The sequence below is a fragment of the Dictyostelium discoideum genome, assembly GCF_000004695.1.
Source record: "Dictyostelium discoideum AX4 chromosome 3 chromosome, whole genome shotgun sequence".
Classification (NCBI taxonomy): Eukaryota; Evosea; class Eumycetozoa; order Dictyosteliales; family Dictyosteliaceae; genus Dictyostelium; species Dictyostelium discoideum.
The window spans coordinates 5,602,431-5,619,714 of NC_007089.4; the positions used below are offsets into that span (position 1 = coordinate 5,602,431).

General features: G+C 19.8%; 7 protein-coding genes across 7 annotated transcripts; 1 reads left to right on the forward strand and 6 right to left on the reverse strand.

Moving 5' to 3' along the window:
- Window positions 1-1,045, reverse strand: DDB_G0282351 (hypothetical protein; the record flags this gene model as incomplete). The annotated part of the gene is made up of 2 exons (XM_635150.1): window positions 1-256; window positions 293-1,045. Coding segments are annotated over 2 exons (1,009 nt in total), but the record flags the coding sequence as incomplete, so codon positions are not given.
- Window positions 1,046-1,963: 918 nt separating this feature from the next.
- On the reverse strand, window positions 1,964-3,619 carry rnpA (RNA-binding region RNP-1 domain-containing protein; the record flags this gene model as incomplete). Its single annotated transcript, XM_635151.1, has 1 exon — window positions 1,964-3,619. The coding sequence occupies one exon, from the start codon at window positions 3,617-3,619 to the stop codon at window positions 1,964-1,966; it is 1,656 nt and encodes a 551-aa protein (XP_640243.1).
- A 1,194-nt stretch (window positions 3,620-4,813) lies between these two features.
- On the reverse strand, window positions 4,814-7,401 carry DDB_G0282299 (BRCT domain-containing protein; the record flags this gene model as incomplete). The annotated part of the gene is made up of 2 exons (XM_001134548.1): window positions 4,814-6,613; window positions 6,670-7,401. The coding sequence occupies 2 exons, from the start codon at window positions 7,399-7,401 to the stop codon at window positions 4,814-4,816; spliced, it is 2,532 nt and encodes an 843-aa protein (XP_001134548.1).
- Window positions 7,402-7,640: 239 nt separating this feature from the next.
- Window positions 7,641-8,131, forward strand: DDB_G0282301 (hypothetical protein; the record flags this gene model as incomplete). Its single annotated transcript, XM_635153.1, has 2 exons — window positions 7,641-7,647; window positions 7,896-8,131. The coding sequence occupies 2 exons, from the start codon at window positions 7,641-7,643 to the stop codon at window positions 8,129-8,131; spliced, it is 243 nt and encodes an 80-aa protein (XP_640245.1).
- A 243-nt stretch (window positions 8,132-8,374) lies between these two features.
- DDB_G0282303 (ankyrin repeat-containing protein) lies at window positions 8,375-10,823 on the reverse strand (the record flags this gene model as incomplete). Its single annotated transcript, XM_635154.1, has 2 exons — window positions 8,375-8,553; window positions 8,639-10,823. 2 exons carry the CDS (start codon window positions 10,821-10,823, stop codon window positions 8,375-8,377), a joined length of 2,364 nt encoding a protein of 787 aa, XP_640246.1.
- Window positions 10,824-11,427: 604 nt separating this feature from the next.
- DDB_G0282305 (hypothetical protein) lies at window positions 11,428-13,974 on the reverse strand (the record flags this gene model as incomplete). The annotated part of the gene is made up of 1 exon (XM_635155.1): window positions 11,428-13,974. One exon carries the CDS (start codon window positions 13,972-13,974, stop codon window positions 11,428-11,430), a length of 2,547 nt encoding a protein of 848 aa, XP_640247.1.
- Window positions 13,975-15,750: 1,776 nt separating this feature from the next.
- DDB_G0282307 (hypothetical protein) lies at window positions 15,751-16,289 on the reverse strand (the record flags this gene model as incomplete). The annotated part of the gene is made up of 3 exons (XM_635156.1): window positions 15,751-15,860; window positions 15,986-16,115; window positions 16,239-16,289. 3 exons carry the CDS (start codon window positions 16,287-16,289, stop codon window positions 15,751-15,753), a joined length of 291 nt encoding a protein of 96 aa, XP_640248.1.
- Between the last annotated feature and the right edge of the window lie 995 nt (window positions 16,290-17,284).

The following is a 17,284-nucleotide window of genomic DNA, read 5'->3' on the forward strand; positions in this document are numbered from 1 at the left end:
TATTCATACTATTATTATTCATATTATTATTCATATTATTATTATTATTATTCATATTATTCATATTCATATTATTATTATTATTCATATTATTATTCATACTATTATTATTATTATTCATATTATTATTATTCATACTATTATTATTATTATTCATACTATTATTATTATTATTCATGTTATTATTCATACTATTATTACTGTTATTATTATTATTATAATTTAAAGGTGAAGAATTTAAAGAAGAAGGTGAAGACTGATTAGTTTTATTAATATTAGTACCAGAATTTACGGAAGAGACAAATTTAAAAATATCTTGAAGGGAAGAAGACTTTTCTAGAGAGAACAAGTTGTAGATCTTGTTAAAGCTATAAAAATAATGTGTATGCTTAAGTGTTTGCATCAAGGAGGCCATATTGGGATCACCAATAGTAAAAAACAAACGCTCCATTGAATCTAATAATCTATTTGCGTCATCGATTGAAAATGGACGTTGATGAGCCCAGGAATTTCTAAAATTATATATTTCATGTAAAAGATTTCTCAATTGAATAAAATCATCTGAAAAGAAAGAATTCAACATATATTTGTGGAAAAATTGAATAATACAAGATAAATCCCAACTTTCAAAATTTAAAATATTATTACTGTTATTGTTACTATTATTATTATTATTATTATTATTATTATTATTATTATTATTATTATTATTATTATTATTATTATTATTATTATTATTATTATTATTATTGTTATTATTATTATTGCCATTTGATTTTGTCCTATTCTGTATTATAGTTTGTTGATTTATAATTTGTTTTTTTAAATCTTTTATCATATCACTGGTTATTGAAAAATCTTCTTTCGAAGAGGAAACGAAACCCATATCTAGGTCATTTTCATTTATAACAAATTTAGAATCTGAGCCGATACAATCTGATAGTTTAGAAATTAAAAAATCTCTACATAAACTTAAAGATTTGCCTACAATAAGTTGGTTTGAACCAATTCCAAACTCGTCTAAATTATTTAATGTCAACTCCATTTCTATATTTTCGATTTTATTTATTTGTTTATTTGTTTATTATTATTATTTTTTTTTTTTTTTTTTTTTTTTTTTTTATATGTACAATAACTTTAGAGAAAAAAAAAAAAAAAAAAAAAAAAAAGTAAAAATAATAAAATTTAATAAAATTTAATGAAACTTAATGATATTAATTATTTTTCTTAAAAATATAACCTTAACTCTCTTTTTTTTTTTTTGTTTTTTTTGTTTTTTATTTTCCTTCTAAACTCTCCTCTTAAAAAAATAAAAAAAATCTTAAATGAAGCTTATTAAATAACTTATTAAATAATATAGGTATATACTTATTTTATTATATTAAGTGTATATACATGTATTATTATTATTGTTGTTATTAATAATAATATTATCACAATAATTGTTATTAAATAAAAAGAGTGTGGTTTTTTTTTTTTTTTTTTAATATGTAAAGAATTCCCTATTAAATTTCTTTTTTTTAATTTTATTGAAATATGAAAAAAAAAATCAATATTGGGTAGAAATAAATAAATTGTTTCCTAAATGAATCTCTTACAATATATATTTTTTTTTCTTTACTTTTATTTATAAAATAAACTATTTTTTTTTTTTATATTTAAATATATTAGTGTACACCAATTATTGAATGAAAACAAACGGTTTGTCTATATGTTAACAAAATTGAAAAAAAAAAAAAAGAAAAAAAAAATTATATTTTTTTTAAAAAAAAAAAAAAAATTAAAAATAATTAAAAAATAACTTGCGGGTGAAAAAAATAATTAAAATAAAATAAAAAATAAAATTTAAAAAAAAAAAGTGCAACAAAACCCAAAACAGATTTTTTTTTTTTTTTTTTTTTTTTTGCGTTTGGAAAGAATATATAAATATTTTTTTATTTTTTCCTATTAAGTTTTTATTTAATTAGTATGGAGTAAATCTTTTTTTTTGAAAATTTCCATTATTTAAGGAGTTCGGATAATTAAAATATAATTGTTGGGGTTGAAGTTGTTGTTGTTGCTGTAAAAGTTGTAAATATGTATTATCCATTGGTAAATTTCCATTAAAGTTATTAAAATTATTATTGGTATTATTATTTAAATAATTTAAAAATTGTTGTTGTAATAATTGTTTTTGTTGTTGATTATTATTATTATTATTATTATTATTATTATTATTATTATTTAGTTGGTTATAATGTACACTTGAGTTTTTATAATGTTGGGGAATATGAGGATTAAAAGATGTACTTCCAAATAGATTCCCATTATTTATATTATTTAAATTATTAAAACTATTATTTAAATTATTCAAATTATTTTTTTGATTATTGGAAATTCTTTGTAATTTTCTTTGAATCTTATCGGATCTTAATTTTTTATCTATTGGTTTTGCAAAACTTAATGACAAAACCTTACCATTTATATTTATTGGTTTTTCTTCATGTATTCTTAAAATTTCTTCGGCCAATTCTCTAGTTTTTAAATGAACAAAAGCATAATCTCTTTTTGAATTATTTAAACTATTATTATTATTATTAATATTATTATTATTTAAATTATTATTTAAATTATTAATAATTTCTAATGTTGGAGCACCTTGAGGTATTATTATTTTTTCGATTATATCATCTTTGTTATTGTTATTATTATTTAAAAGTGATAAAGAATTTTCTTGAATTATATCATTAATTATTTTTGTAATTGATAGGTCGTTTCTATGATTTAATGGTAAATTTCTAATATAAATTGCTTTAATTTCTTTATTTTCCAATGGATCATTTTGAGGATCTAAAGTTGTAGGATCAGGATCTGACCAATTCACAGTGAGAGTAGTAATATAATCACCCAATTTTACAGTTGAAGCTGTTAAAATTCTACGAGCAGTATCGGCTAAATAATGATCTTGATATTCGATGAAAGCAAAACCTCTATTTTTATTTGGTTGGTCTGGTGACATTAAGAAATCGATTGATTCAATACCTTCAGTTTTTTCATTAAATATTGAAATGAATTGTTCCTTTGATAGATCTTTTGGTAAATTACCAATGAATAGTTTACGTTTGTTCTCGGATTGTTTAACTTCAATGATTTTACCTTTAATCGATTTACCATTTAATTTATCAATAACATTTCTACACATTGATCTATCATTAAAAAGAACGAAACCAAATCCTTTACTCTCACCAGTTAATTTATCTTTCATTAATCTAATTTCCAATACATTATTATCACTATTTTCATTGAAAATTTCTAATAACTCTTCTTCATTAACAGTTTTATTTACACCACCAAAAAATATTTCATTATTTGCATTTCTTTGACTTTTACTAATACTATTATTATTATTATTGATTGAAATGTTATTATCACCATCTTTAATTAAAGTACTTGTTGATGGTAATTTTTTATTTTTAGATTCTGGTGATCCATTTGTTGAAATGGAAGTTGAAGTTGATTTTATATCATCATTTAATAAATTCTCTTCAATTAAATTATTATTACTAATTAATGACGAAGTTGGTGAACGATCTGATGATGATAAAACACTTTCTTCATCACTCTGTGTATAAAAACCCATATATTTTAAAATTTTTATAATTATTGATACAAATAAAAATACAATTTAAAATTAATAACATATAAATAAATTTAAAAAATATATAATAATATATATTTATTTTTAAAAAATTAGTTATTAAATAATAAAAAAAAAAAAAAAAAAAATTTCCAACACTTTTTTTATTTTTTTATTTTTTTAAGATAATTAAATTTTAAATTTTTTAAGAAATATTATTTTTTTTTTTTTATATTTAAGTGAAAATTATTATAGAAACATACAATTGAGTCGGTTGAAGATGTAGAGGATGGCATTTTTTTGGAATAGTTTTAAAATTCCAATAAATGAATTAACTTGAATATTTGGGATGATTTGTAAATTTAAAAATAATAAAAACAATAATAATAATCTAGTATGGTGAATTATAATAATAATAAAAAAATATATATTTATATTTATATAAATAAAAAGATAATTATTGTAAAAAAAAAAAAAAAGATTTTATTAAAAAAAAAAAATATTCCTTAAATTAATTTTTTTTTTTTTTTTTAAATTGACACACATTACGTGGATTTTTTAAAACATCTTAAAATGGTGTTATTATATTATAATTCACTTCATTGTTTTTTTACCACTTAAAAGTTATCGTGTATTTTGTTTTTACCATTTTAGTTAAATTGAAAAACATAATTATACACAAACAAAATTATAAAAAAAAAAAAAAAAAAAAAAAGAAAAAAACTAATTCGTGAAAATACCACACAATAGTTTTTTTTTTTTTAACAAAAAAACGAATTTATTTCCTTTTTTGAAATTTCTTTTACCCCCAAAAAAATAAAAAAATAAAATAAAATAAAATAAAATAAAATAAAATAAAATCCCCCAATGATATAATTGATTTTCGCAATTCAAGTTTACGCATATGTGGGAATTCAAATTTTGAAATTAGTCAAAAAAAAAAAAAAAAAAAACTAACTTTGTAAAAGATGGTCATGATGGTATATAAAAAAAAATAAAAAAAAAAAAAAAAAAAAAAATTAATAATTAATAATTAAAATTTGACACTTAAATATACATAAAATGATTTTGAGTTCTCTATTTTATTTACTAAATTCATATTAAAAAAAAATAAAATTAAATGATTATTAAAAAAAAATAAAAAAAAATATTATTTTTTTTTTTTTTTGTTTTATTTATTTTTTTTTGGTGGGGAATTTAATGTTTAATATCAAGTTCATTTTCACTTTTTATTTGTATACCCAATTCATTTGCTTTATTTAATTTTGCAATTGCAGGTTTTTCACCAATTAATAGAATTTGAGTAAAAGAATTTATTGATGATTGAACTTTTGCATTAAATTTTCTTTGAATAAAATCTTTTACAAAATCTCTATCACCCAATTTAAATTTACCAGTAATTACAATATATTTATTTGATAAAAAACTATTATTATTTTCATTATTATTATTATTATTATTATTACCAATTTCTTCATTATTATCATTATTGTTATTATGAGTTAATTTTAAATTATTTGATTTAAATTTAAAAATTAAATAATCTAAATATTGTTTTTCAAATTGATCTAATGGGTTAAAGAAATTAAAGATTGATTCAGAAGTTTGTCTACCAAGACCAGATTGTAATTCAATTGATTCGATTGATGGTGAATTAATTAGATTATCCAGAGATTGAAATTTCTCAGAGAGGATCTTTGAATTTGAGCTTCCAATACCAGGTATACCTATAGCACAGAGTAGTGAAGCTAAACCACGTGATTTACTATCCTCAATTGATTCTAATAAATTATTAACTTTTGTATGACTAAAACCTTTCAATGATAATAGTTTTTCCTTAAATTGATAAAGTTCATACAAGTCACCGAAATCTTCAATTAATTGATTCTCTAATAATACTTGAATTTGACTTTTACCAACACCTTGAATATTCATTGCTTTCTTATCAACAAACCATGAAATTTGTTGAACTAATTGATTTGGACAATTTTCAGCAACACAAAAATAATCAACATATCCAACTCTATTAACTAATTCACTTTTTAAATTACATGGACATAATATATTACCATTTTCATTACATTTAAATAATGATTCAATATTATTGGTATTATTGGTATTGGTATTGGTATTGGTATTATTGATATTATCATCAAGGTTAGTAATTATTTTTGGAATTACATCACCAGCACGTTCAATTAAAACTTTTGAACCAATTTTAATATTTAATTTATTGATGTATGAGAGATTATTTAAAGTTGCACGAGAAATGGTAACACCATGAACTTGAATTGGTTCAACCAATGCAACTGGTGTAATTCTACCACTTTTACCAACTTGTAAAACTATATCTTTTATTGTTGAAATTTCACTCTTTGCTCCAAATTTATATGCAAAAGCCCATCTTGGTGATCTATTAATGTCTCCTAATATTCTTTGAATATTTATATCATTCACTTTTATAACTATACCATCAATATCCCAATTATGATTCTCTCTTTTTTTAAGTTCCCATTCTTTTATAAATTCTTCAATATTTTTTATATCATTATTATTACCACCACCACCAGTAGATAAAGTTACAACTGTATTTGAACCATTATCAATTTGAAATCCCATTTTTTCAAAAAGTTTTAAATTCTTTGATTGTGTATTACAACGTTCATCATCAATTATCATTTCATTGTCATTTTCCTTTTCATTATCATTTTCATTTTCATTTTCACCATTATTAATATTATTATTGTTATTATTAGTTGGTATAAAAAAGTATGGAAAGAAATCAAATTTCATTTGTTCATTTAATAATAATATTGGTTCAATATTTAATGAATCATTAGCATCTTCTTCAATTGATTTCCTTAGAATACCAGATACAATATTTCTTGTATTTTTATATTGATGTTGATCATTATTATCAAGTTTTAATTTATTTATAATTTTTAAATATGATTTATTTAAAACAACCTCACCTCTAATTTCAAAATCTTTATATTTCTAATTAAAAAAAAAAAAAGGAATTAATATTAAATAATAATAATAATAATAATTACTAATATTAGAAATAAAATAAATACGGTTAAATTTGAAGGTAAAGTTAATAAATTTTTAAGTGATGGAATAAATTGTAATGCATTTGTTGTGATATCTTCACCAATTTCACCATTACCTCTTGTTAAAACTCTTTTTAATTTATTATTTTCATAAACTAAACTTATACCAATACCATCATATTTCAATTCTAAAGAGTATTCAATTTGTTGTTGTGGTTGTTGTTGTTGTGATGTTTGTTTTTTTAATAGAAATTTCTCAATTTTATTTTTGAATGCAATTATATCATCTTTTGAATAAGTATTTTGTAATGATAACATTCTTGATTTATGTCTGAATTTTAATCCTCTATTATTACTATAATCACTAATTGGTGCTCCAACTTGATTAGTAATAGTTTGTTGATTAAATTTCTTTTCTAAAATTTCTAATCTTTTAAATAATTTATCATATTCGAAATCTGATATTTCACTTTTAGATTTATTATAATATAAATCATTATATCTATTAATTTTATTTCTTAATTCTTCAATTTCAATTATTTCATTATTATTATTTTTTTTATTATTATTATTATTATTATTATTATTATTGTTTATAGTTGATGTAGTAGTAGTAAATTTACTACTTTTTAATATATTATTATTATTATTATTATTATTATTATTAATTATATTACTATTTTTAAAATTTAAAAATAAAGTCTTTAAATATTTTGATTGTTGCCTAAACATGATGAAACAACTTTTTTATTTTTTTATTTTTTTTTATTTTTTTTATTTTTTGGAAATAAACGAACTTTGGTTATTTTCCAATCTTATTCAATTTTTTTTTTTTTTTTGAAATTTTGATTTGTTTTTTTTTTTTTTTTTTTTTTTTTTTTTTTTTTTTTTTTTTTTTTTTTTTTTTTTTTGAAATTTGTTAAAAACTTAATAAAAGGAACCACAGACTTTAAATAAATAAAAATACAAATATGACAAGTATGTTTTTAAAAAAATTTATTAGTATTCAATAAAAAGAAAATGATGATTAAATAAAATAAAATAAAACAAAATAAAATAAAACAAAATAAAATAAAATATAAATTTAAAAAAAAAAAATCATTTTGTGAAAATAATAAAATATTAAATTAAATCAAAAAAAAAAAAAAAAAAAAAAAAAAAAAAAAAAAAAATTCTAACAATTTGAATATATTTATCTATTTAATTATTAATATTTTTCTATATAGGAGGTAATCAAAGAGAAATTGATAGAAAAAGAGCAGAAGCTAGATCAAAGAAAGGACCACAAAAGGGACAAGGTGATTCTTTACAAAGAAAAGAAAAAGATTTACAAGAAATTCAAAAGAAACAACAAATATTTGAAGAGAAGAAAGCAAAGGAAGCAGAAGATGCAAGACTTGCAAAAATTGCAGAAATTGAAGCAAAGAAAGCTGCTCAACAATTAAAAGGTGCTCAAATTTAAATCACCACCCTCTCAAAATATAATAATAATAATAATATGCATATTCCCCAATCATATCATATATACACTCTCCTGTTTTTTCTTTTTAATTTTTAAAAAAAAAAGGATGTAAATAAATAAAAAAAAAAAATAAAAAACAAATAATTTGTAATACTTAATCATTTAATAAATTTTATTTTATTACTTTTTTTTTTAATATAAAAAATATTAATTATTTATTTTATTATTTTATTTATTTATTATTTAATTTGTTGATGATAATGAAGCGGCATGTTTATCTTCCCAATATTGAATTCTTTTTGAACTAATTCTATGTTTTATTACATATTTAATAAAGATATCTTCATCAATTTCAAATGTTTCAAATGATCTTAAAATATTATAACATTTTTCAAAACTATCTTTATTTGCTAAAATTGATTCTTTAAAAAAAAAAAAAAAAAAAAAAAGGTCAGGATTTTGTTGTGTGTGTTTAGAATATGATATTATTTTTAATTTTTAACTTACTTTCATTTAATCTAAATAAAGCCATTGCAATTGAATAAACTATTGTATAACCTTCAGAGAAGATTAAATCCCAAACACGCAAGGAGATATGAAATGGGAAAGAATCTAAGAAACCAATTAGGAACCATTTTGTTGAATAAAGGGTGGTTGTTAAGTTAATATTATCTAAAGCATTTTTAGCAGCGGGGAAATAATGATTTAAAAGATTTTCAAAAACGAATGACATTCTTATTAGACCTGGTAAACCTGATAAAAACATTGATCTCATTGAATATTCTGGTCTAGACATTAAAGATTGTAAAGTCCAAAAAGCATCTTCCTCTGATAGATACATCACTAATAAAGAAGCGATCGAACTCATACCTTGAGTATAGCCAACACCTTGGTCGTATAGTGAATAAACTTTCAAGACATTGAATAATGATACTTGACCCATACCATAACGTTCTCTAAAAAATATATGATTTCTATAAGCTCTATTAACATCCAAATCTATATAAATCTCATTTGCAGAATGTTGATTCACCAATTGATTGAATAAACCTGGATTCCTGGATTTCTCTTCTTGAGCATGTGATAACAATGGCCAAACCTCTGATCTCATTCTATCGGGTATACCTTTAATAGATCTAGATTTAAATTTACCTGTAAACTTGTGATTCAAATTATATCTCTTTATCATTGCATTCCATTTAATTGATCTTTCCAATTCTTTTTCAATCTCTTTTTTATTCTTTAAAACACTTATATTTGATGTTAATCCACTATTAATAGTTGATCTTCTTGTATATTTTCTAGGTACTGGTGCAATTGGTGGTGATGGTGGTTCATTATTAATTTCTTCATTTGTATTATTATTTGTATTATTATTTGTATTATTATTACTTGTATTATTATTTGTATTATTATTATTATTATTATTATTATTATTATTATCATTTGAATTATTATAACCATACTGAATATTACCAAAACGATCTAATTTATTTAAAATTTTAATATCTTTATAATCTGAATAATCTTGTATTGATTGACGATAGGTATGATTATGTCTATTTAATGGTTTATAATGATATCTAAGGGAGATATCAGCACCATTTTGAGTTAGAGTTGTTGCTATATCATCATAGCCACCATCCATTGCTAAATGAAGTGCTGTTTTTTGCTTTTTATCAATTTCATTAACTTTACAACCTTTTAATACTAATAATCTTGAACATTCAGTTTTACCATTTGCACTTGATAGTATAATTGGTGTTCTTTCCAATGAATCCTTTTGATTCACATCAACATTATAATCCAATAATAAATTTAAAATTGTTGAATCACCGTTTCTAATTACTAAATGAATTGGACTTTCAATTTTTGTTGATTTTTTATAATATTCTAATAATTCATCAATTTCATTATTTGAATTATTTAAATTATTATTATTATTATTATTACTACCACTACCACTACCACTACCACTACTACTAGTTGTAGTATTTTCATCTATATTTTCATTTAATGTTACAGTTTTATTTGGATCAGCTCCATATTTTAATAATAATAATACTATATCATTAAAACAATCAGATTCAATTGAAGTATATAATAAAGTTTTACCAGTTGATTCAATTGTTTTATTTAAAATTTCTTTAAAATTAAAATATTTATTATTTTCTTTAATTTCTTTCTCTCTTTCTAAATAAAGATTTAAATTTTCTTGAGAATATCTTATGGATTTTTTTTGTTGTGGTTGTTTCTTTTTTTCTATTTTCTCATCATCTTCATCATCTTCATCATCTTCCTTGTCATCATCTTTTATTATTTTTTCATTTTTTAAACCAGATAAATTCTCTAAATATTGACTTAATAAATTTGAATTATTTTCTTTAATTATTGATAAAATCTTATCAAATATTTCGTCCTTATTATCTTTTATTGCTGTTGAATTGTTTAAATATTTTTCTACTCCCTCGTTAATTTGTTGTTGTTGTATAATTGTTGGTTGCGGTATATTTTCGATTTCTACATTTATAGTTTCATTTGTTGTTATTGTATTGGTGGTTGTGGTTGTTGTATTATTATTATTTGTATTTTCCTTTATCTCCTTTTCTTCTTTTTCAATAATTATATTATTGTTGTCATTACTAATATCTTGTGGTAAAGTTTGAGACTTTGTCTCTTCACTTGGATCCATAATTTACTATTATAGTAATAATAAAAATAATGGTGGTGTTAAAATAATAAAAATAAAAATTTAAAAAAAATTAAAAATTTAGATTTTTTTTTTTTTTTTTTTTTTTTCAAAATAAAAATAAAAATAAAAATAAAAAAACAATACTCAACGGTAAAAGCGCGGAATTAAAATAATAAACAATTATTTTTTTTTTTTTATATATATTTTTTTTTTTATTATTTCATTTTACAACAAGCCTCGTGCTCACTTTTGTAATATTTTAAAATCTTAAGATTTAAAAAAAAATAATAATAAAAAAAAAAAAAATAAAAAAAAATAAAATATTTTAATAAAGATCTAATTATAGATTCAAATTTTCGGTATCCTTTTATCTATAATAATCATATATTAATTGACTTTTTATCTATTTATTTTTCCATTTTATTTTATTTTATTTTATTTTTTTAATTATTTTATATTGGTTTATTTTTATTTTTTTTTTTTTTTTTTTTTTTTATATTTTTTTTTTAATATATATCTAAGGTGTGCCTAATTTTATTTTTATTTTGACTTTTTTTTTTTTTTTTTTTTTTTTTTTTTATTATTTTAATTCCAGGATTTCCATTTATCTATTAATACATAAATCCATATCAGTAGGACAAACTAATTCTAAAACTATGGTACTGAATTGATTATTTTCTAAAGGTATTTGTAAAGTTGAATTATAATTACAATCTAACCACTCATTTTCAATTTTAATTTGTACAATATTTTTATCACTACATCTATTAACCCAACATCCAACTTTTTTTTCAACATTTGATTTCCTTGATAAACTATTTGCCATTGGATCACTAATAATATTATTTTCTTGATATTCATCATATAATTGACCATTATTATTATTATTATTATTATTATTATTATTATTATTATTATTATTATTATTATTATTATTATTATTATTATTATTATTATTATTATTATTATTACTATTATCATCACTATTACTACTAATTTTATTATTTTCATTATTTTCATTATTATTATTATTTATAGTTTTAACTTTTTTATTATTATTACTAGTATTAGTTCTTCTATTAATAAATCTTTCATTACTAAGGTAAAGTAAATTATAATTAAAACATCTACTATTTTTACCAAATTCTTCTTTTATTGATTTATTTGGAGATTCTTCAGTATTTGAACAATAGGAACAACTTGGACAAGATACTGAATGAACTATTTGATAGTATGGACAATAATCAGAGGCACGATTACTACCACCAATTGATGTTGAATTAAAATGTTGATAAATTACAGGTATTGTATCTTGATAACGAACTATATGACAAATTCCTTTACCTAATCTATTGGCAGTACAACCCATTTCTCTAAAGTTATCACAATAGTATCCTTGATGAGACCAAGAATCAATTTCACAATTCTTTAACCAATTACATCCTAATTTACTACCCCATTTATGTTGTTCAGAGTAATTAAAATTTGGGAAATACCAACCAGTATCATAAAGAAAAGATAAAGTTAATCTACTTAATGGCAACGTTGGTGAAATGTAACCAGTCATTATCTCTTCATCGGCTGTTCTTTTCTCCCAATGACTTCCAGCAGTACCTGCACCACCATAATCTTCCAATTCAAATCCTTCTGCTGAATCACAATTGAAATACTCTTTAGTGAAATTTACAACAGATGGTGAACTAATTAAATATTTCTCACGAATGAATGGTTTACCTAATGGTGATGTACCATTCTCTTGTACTGTTTTAGTTATTGTTTTATTTACACTATATGGTAACCCACTTTCAGGATTAATGAAACTACTATAAAGTGGTGATGAAAATCCAAGTGAATGAACCATCTCATGGATACCAACTCTCATAAATTGATTGAATGTCCATTTACTTTGACTCTCTAAGATTTTAGTGAAATAATTTGGATTGAAATTTAGTACACTCACTCTTGGTCTTTCATAAACCCATTCATCTTTAGCGCTACCATAGTAATAGATTGGTGAATCACAAATCAAAGAGTATGCAATTGTCATTAGGTCTGGTGTTGGTCTTGATGTAATGAAAACATAATGATCGGTATTATTGATACCAGTGGTGTATAATTCCTCTGGTATGTAAACACCACGTGTACATTGGACTGGTTTTGGTTCATCAGGGTCCTCCACTAATTTTAAAGTTTTATCAGGTGTACGAACTGATATTATACTGGTAAATATATCAAAAGTTGCTTTTACAACATAATCCATTAAAAGTACCTTCAAATCTTCAGTTAGTATATCTTTCTCTTGACAACTATAAAAGCATGGAGTATTCAAAATGGCACCACTAAAAACATCAATTCTACAATCTTCCTTAACAACACCACTAAATCCCATAATAATTTTTTGACCGACCATATGACATGCGCCCTTATCACCTTTACCCACTACATAACTTTCATTAATAAAGAAACGAATTTTATTATTTTGAATTTTTTCATTTAATAAATTATTATCAATATTTTCATATCCTGGTATTGGTTTATATTTATCTTGTATTGATTGTTGTTGAGGTTGAGGTTCAAGTTGTTGTTGAGCTTGTTGTTGAGCTTGTTGTTGTGGTTCATCATTTTTATTTGTAATTGGTCTATTTTGAACTGGTCTTTGTAATGTTAATTGTTGAGGTATTAATTCTTTTTCATTTAAAATTTCTGTTGATTGAAATTCTTTATTTTCATTTGAAAATGAAGAAGAAGAAAAAGAAGTATAACTTGAAGAAGATGATTCAGGGTAATAATCTTCAACTTTTTTATAAATATGTCTTTTTTTAAAATTTGGTTTTTTTAATTTTTGACTTATTTCATCATGTTTGCAATTATAACCATAACTTTTTTCAAATGGTATTTCTTTTTCTAATGGATCTTCAAAAATAATATAATGTTTACTACTAACTTTTTTACCTAATGGAGATGTTAAAAAGTTACCAAAGTAATGGTCAATTATAGTTTGAATTGATTTTGGTTCTTCTAAATTATTATTAATATTTTTATTATTATTAAAATTATTTTTATTATTATTGCTTTGAATTGTACTATTACTTATTTTAATAAATATAATATTTAAAATAATAAATATTAAGAATAAATAATTTCTATTCATATTATAAATTATATTTTACAAAAATATAATTATATAAAATAAAAAAATAAATAAAAAATTTATTTATTTATTTATTTAATTTATATATTAATTATTATTTTTTTTTTTTTTTTTTTTTTTTTTTGAAAAAAAAAAAAAAAAAAAAAAAAAAAAAAAGAATTAATAATATGGATAGGAGAAGAATAAAAAAATAAAATAAAGAGATAAAGAGAGAGAATGAAAAAAGGAGATATTGAAAAGTAAAAATAAAAGTAATTGTCCTCTATTGCAAATTAAATTTAATTTTTTCAAAAATAATATGGTATTATTTGTTTAAAATTAATTATTAAATTTTTTTTTTTTTTTATTTATTTATTTATTTTTTTAATTATTATTATTGTTTTTATTTTTATTTTTAATTTTTAAAATTGTTATTTTTAAACTATCGATTATTTTTAGAAAAATAAAAATAAAAAAAAAAAAAAAAAAGAAATTCCAATTTTTATAAAAAAAAAAATTTTATAATATCTATTTAATTTAATATAGTAATTAATAAATTAAGACTTTTTTTAAATAATACGTGATCTTGTGTGTGGATTTTTTTATTTTTAAAATAAGAAAATAAAAATAAAAAATAAAAAATAAAAAAAAAAATATATAGACTTTCCCAGTAATGTCATTGATAATTAAACAATGTACATTCAACTCTCCTATCCAATAAATTTATGGTACGGTTTGTGGTATGTGTAATAAAAATAAAAATAAATATTATGGGGTGGTTGTTCCTTTTTTGTGGTTAAAAATTTTATTACTATTGGATTTATTTAATTATTTTAAAAATTTTATAAAAATAAAATTAAAAAAAAAAAATAAAATAAAATAAAAAATAAAACAAAACTCCCAATATTAAAAAAAAATGGTGTAGGAGTTCTATCAAGAATTTACCACTCTACTTCTTTATTTTTTTGATATTTTGGATATTTTTAAAAAAATTAATAAATGTAGTTTTTTTTTTTCTTTAAAAATTTTTTTTTCCCAAATATGTAAATAGCGAATTAGGGCGTCATCCTTTCTATTTATAGTTTTTTTTTTTTTTTTTTTTTTTTTTTATTTTTTTTTTTTTTCGATATTATTATTATGAATTTTTAAATAATAGTAAAATCAATGACCCCCCTATTGTTGCAACATAAATAACTGGTTTTTTTTTTTTATTTTTTTTTTATTTTTAATTTTATTTTTTTAATTGCGGGGGAAAATAAAAAAAAAAAATAATTGAATAAATCTACTAAAGAATAGTAGTTGGTATTTTAACAATAATGTAAATCAATTTTAATTGATATATAGGATTTTTAAAATTATTCTTTGTAAAATGGGTATAAAACCCCATTTTTTTTTATTTATGCAATGGTTTATATAAATTAAAGTTTATTTCAGAATTTTAAAAAAAATAATAACCATTAAATAAAGGGGGTGGAAATCTTTTGGAAATAAAAATATTAATAAATATATATAAAATTAAGAGGATTATTTACTACTTTTAATTGGATTTTTTTTTTTTTTGTAATTTTTATCTAAAAAAAAAAAAAAAAAAAAAGATTCAAATATGGATAAAAATAATATTAAAATTAATCAAATTAAAAAAAAAAAAAAAAAAAAAAAAAAAAAAAAAAAAGGTATTAAAATTGATTAATTTATAAAAAGACATAAAACTAATTTATTAATAATTAATTAAATAAAAATAAATTTTCCAGAGTTTTTTTGCTTTTTGTTTATTTGGTCAATTTGCTACAAGTACAATTATGCCTCAACACGTGCTTTGGCTTTAACATTAACAGTATCAGCTACGTTTGCCTTAACTCTTGCATGTACTGATAGGGTATCTAATAATCCAACATCTGCGTGGATGTCTAAATAAATTATGTAATTTAAAATTAGTATAATAAATCTATTATTTTATAATATCTACTACTAAACATATTATTATAATAATAAAATAATAATAATAAAATTATAACAATCATTAATTTCTTACCAATATTTGAATGTCCATTACCACCATTACCACCATGTCCACCGTGGGTTGCTGGTGATGTTTGTGAACCAGTTGTACCTCCAGTTGTGGTAGTTGCCCATGCTGAACTTGGTCCGGAAGTATTACCAAACTTTTTATTAAATTACAATAAATTAAATAACAAATTTTAGTAAATTAATTTCTTAATTTAGTATTTTTAAAAAATAAAACAAAAAATTAAAAATAAAGGTTATAAAAATTTATAAAAACTTACAACAACAGAAATTAACAATACAATTAATAATAAAGCTGATAAAAATTTCATTTTTTTTTTTTTGTACAAAAAAGATTAATAATAATAATGATTCTTTTTAAAAAAAAAATATTTTATATTTATAATCAAAAAAAAAAAAAAAAAAAATAATAAAAAGTAAAATAAAATAAAATTTTTAAATAATAAAATTAAATTAAAAATTGATTTAAGAAATTAAATCATGATTTTTAAAAAAGTTCGATAACGGTAACCACTACCTCTATATTCGATTGTTTAATTTATTTATTTCAAAGAAATTTGTAAAACAAGCATATATCGTTATTTACACAAAATCATGAAATAAATTAAAATTTTAATTAAAAACTATTATAATTTAGTGTCTTTAATTTTATTTACAAATTTTATTTTATAAAAATTTTGTAAAATTGGAAAAAAAAAAATTAAATCATAATACTAATATGGGAATGGGGTAAATTATTTTTTTTTTTTTTTTTTTTTTTAATATTAATAGTTGCCTGTTTTGATTAAAAAATTTATTTTAATTTCAAAAATATGAATTTTAATGTTTTAAATGTATTTAATGTTTATATATACTTTTTTTTTTTGTTTTTTTTTAATTAAAAAAAAAAATAAAAATATATTTTAAATAAAAAAATAAAAAAAGAATAAAGGGGTTATTAAATTATGCTATCTAAAATCTGCAAAAAATTAAATTTACAAATATTTTTAACTTTGTATAATTTTAAAATACTATTAATTATGATCAATAATCTTTAATAATAAAAAAAGTAATTTGTCAAAAAAGCAAATATTAAAATAAAATTTTTTTTTTTTTTTTTTTTTTTTTTATTTTTTTTTTTTAAAATAAAAATTAATATTAAAAATATTTGAGATGGGTGAATAAATAAAAATAAAAGTTTTAGGAAGTAACCCTATATGAATGGTAGCTTGTTTAAGAATTAAAAAAAAAAAAAAAATTTTAAGGGTTAGATTGTTTATTGCAATTAAATGGTGAAGATTTTTAACCATAAAACACACCATTTCTA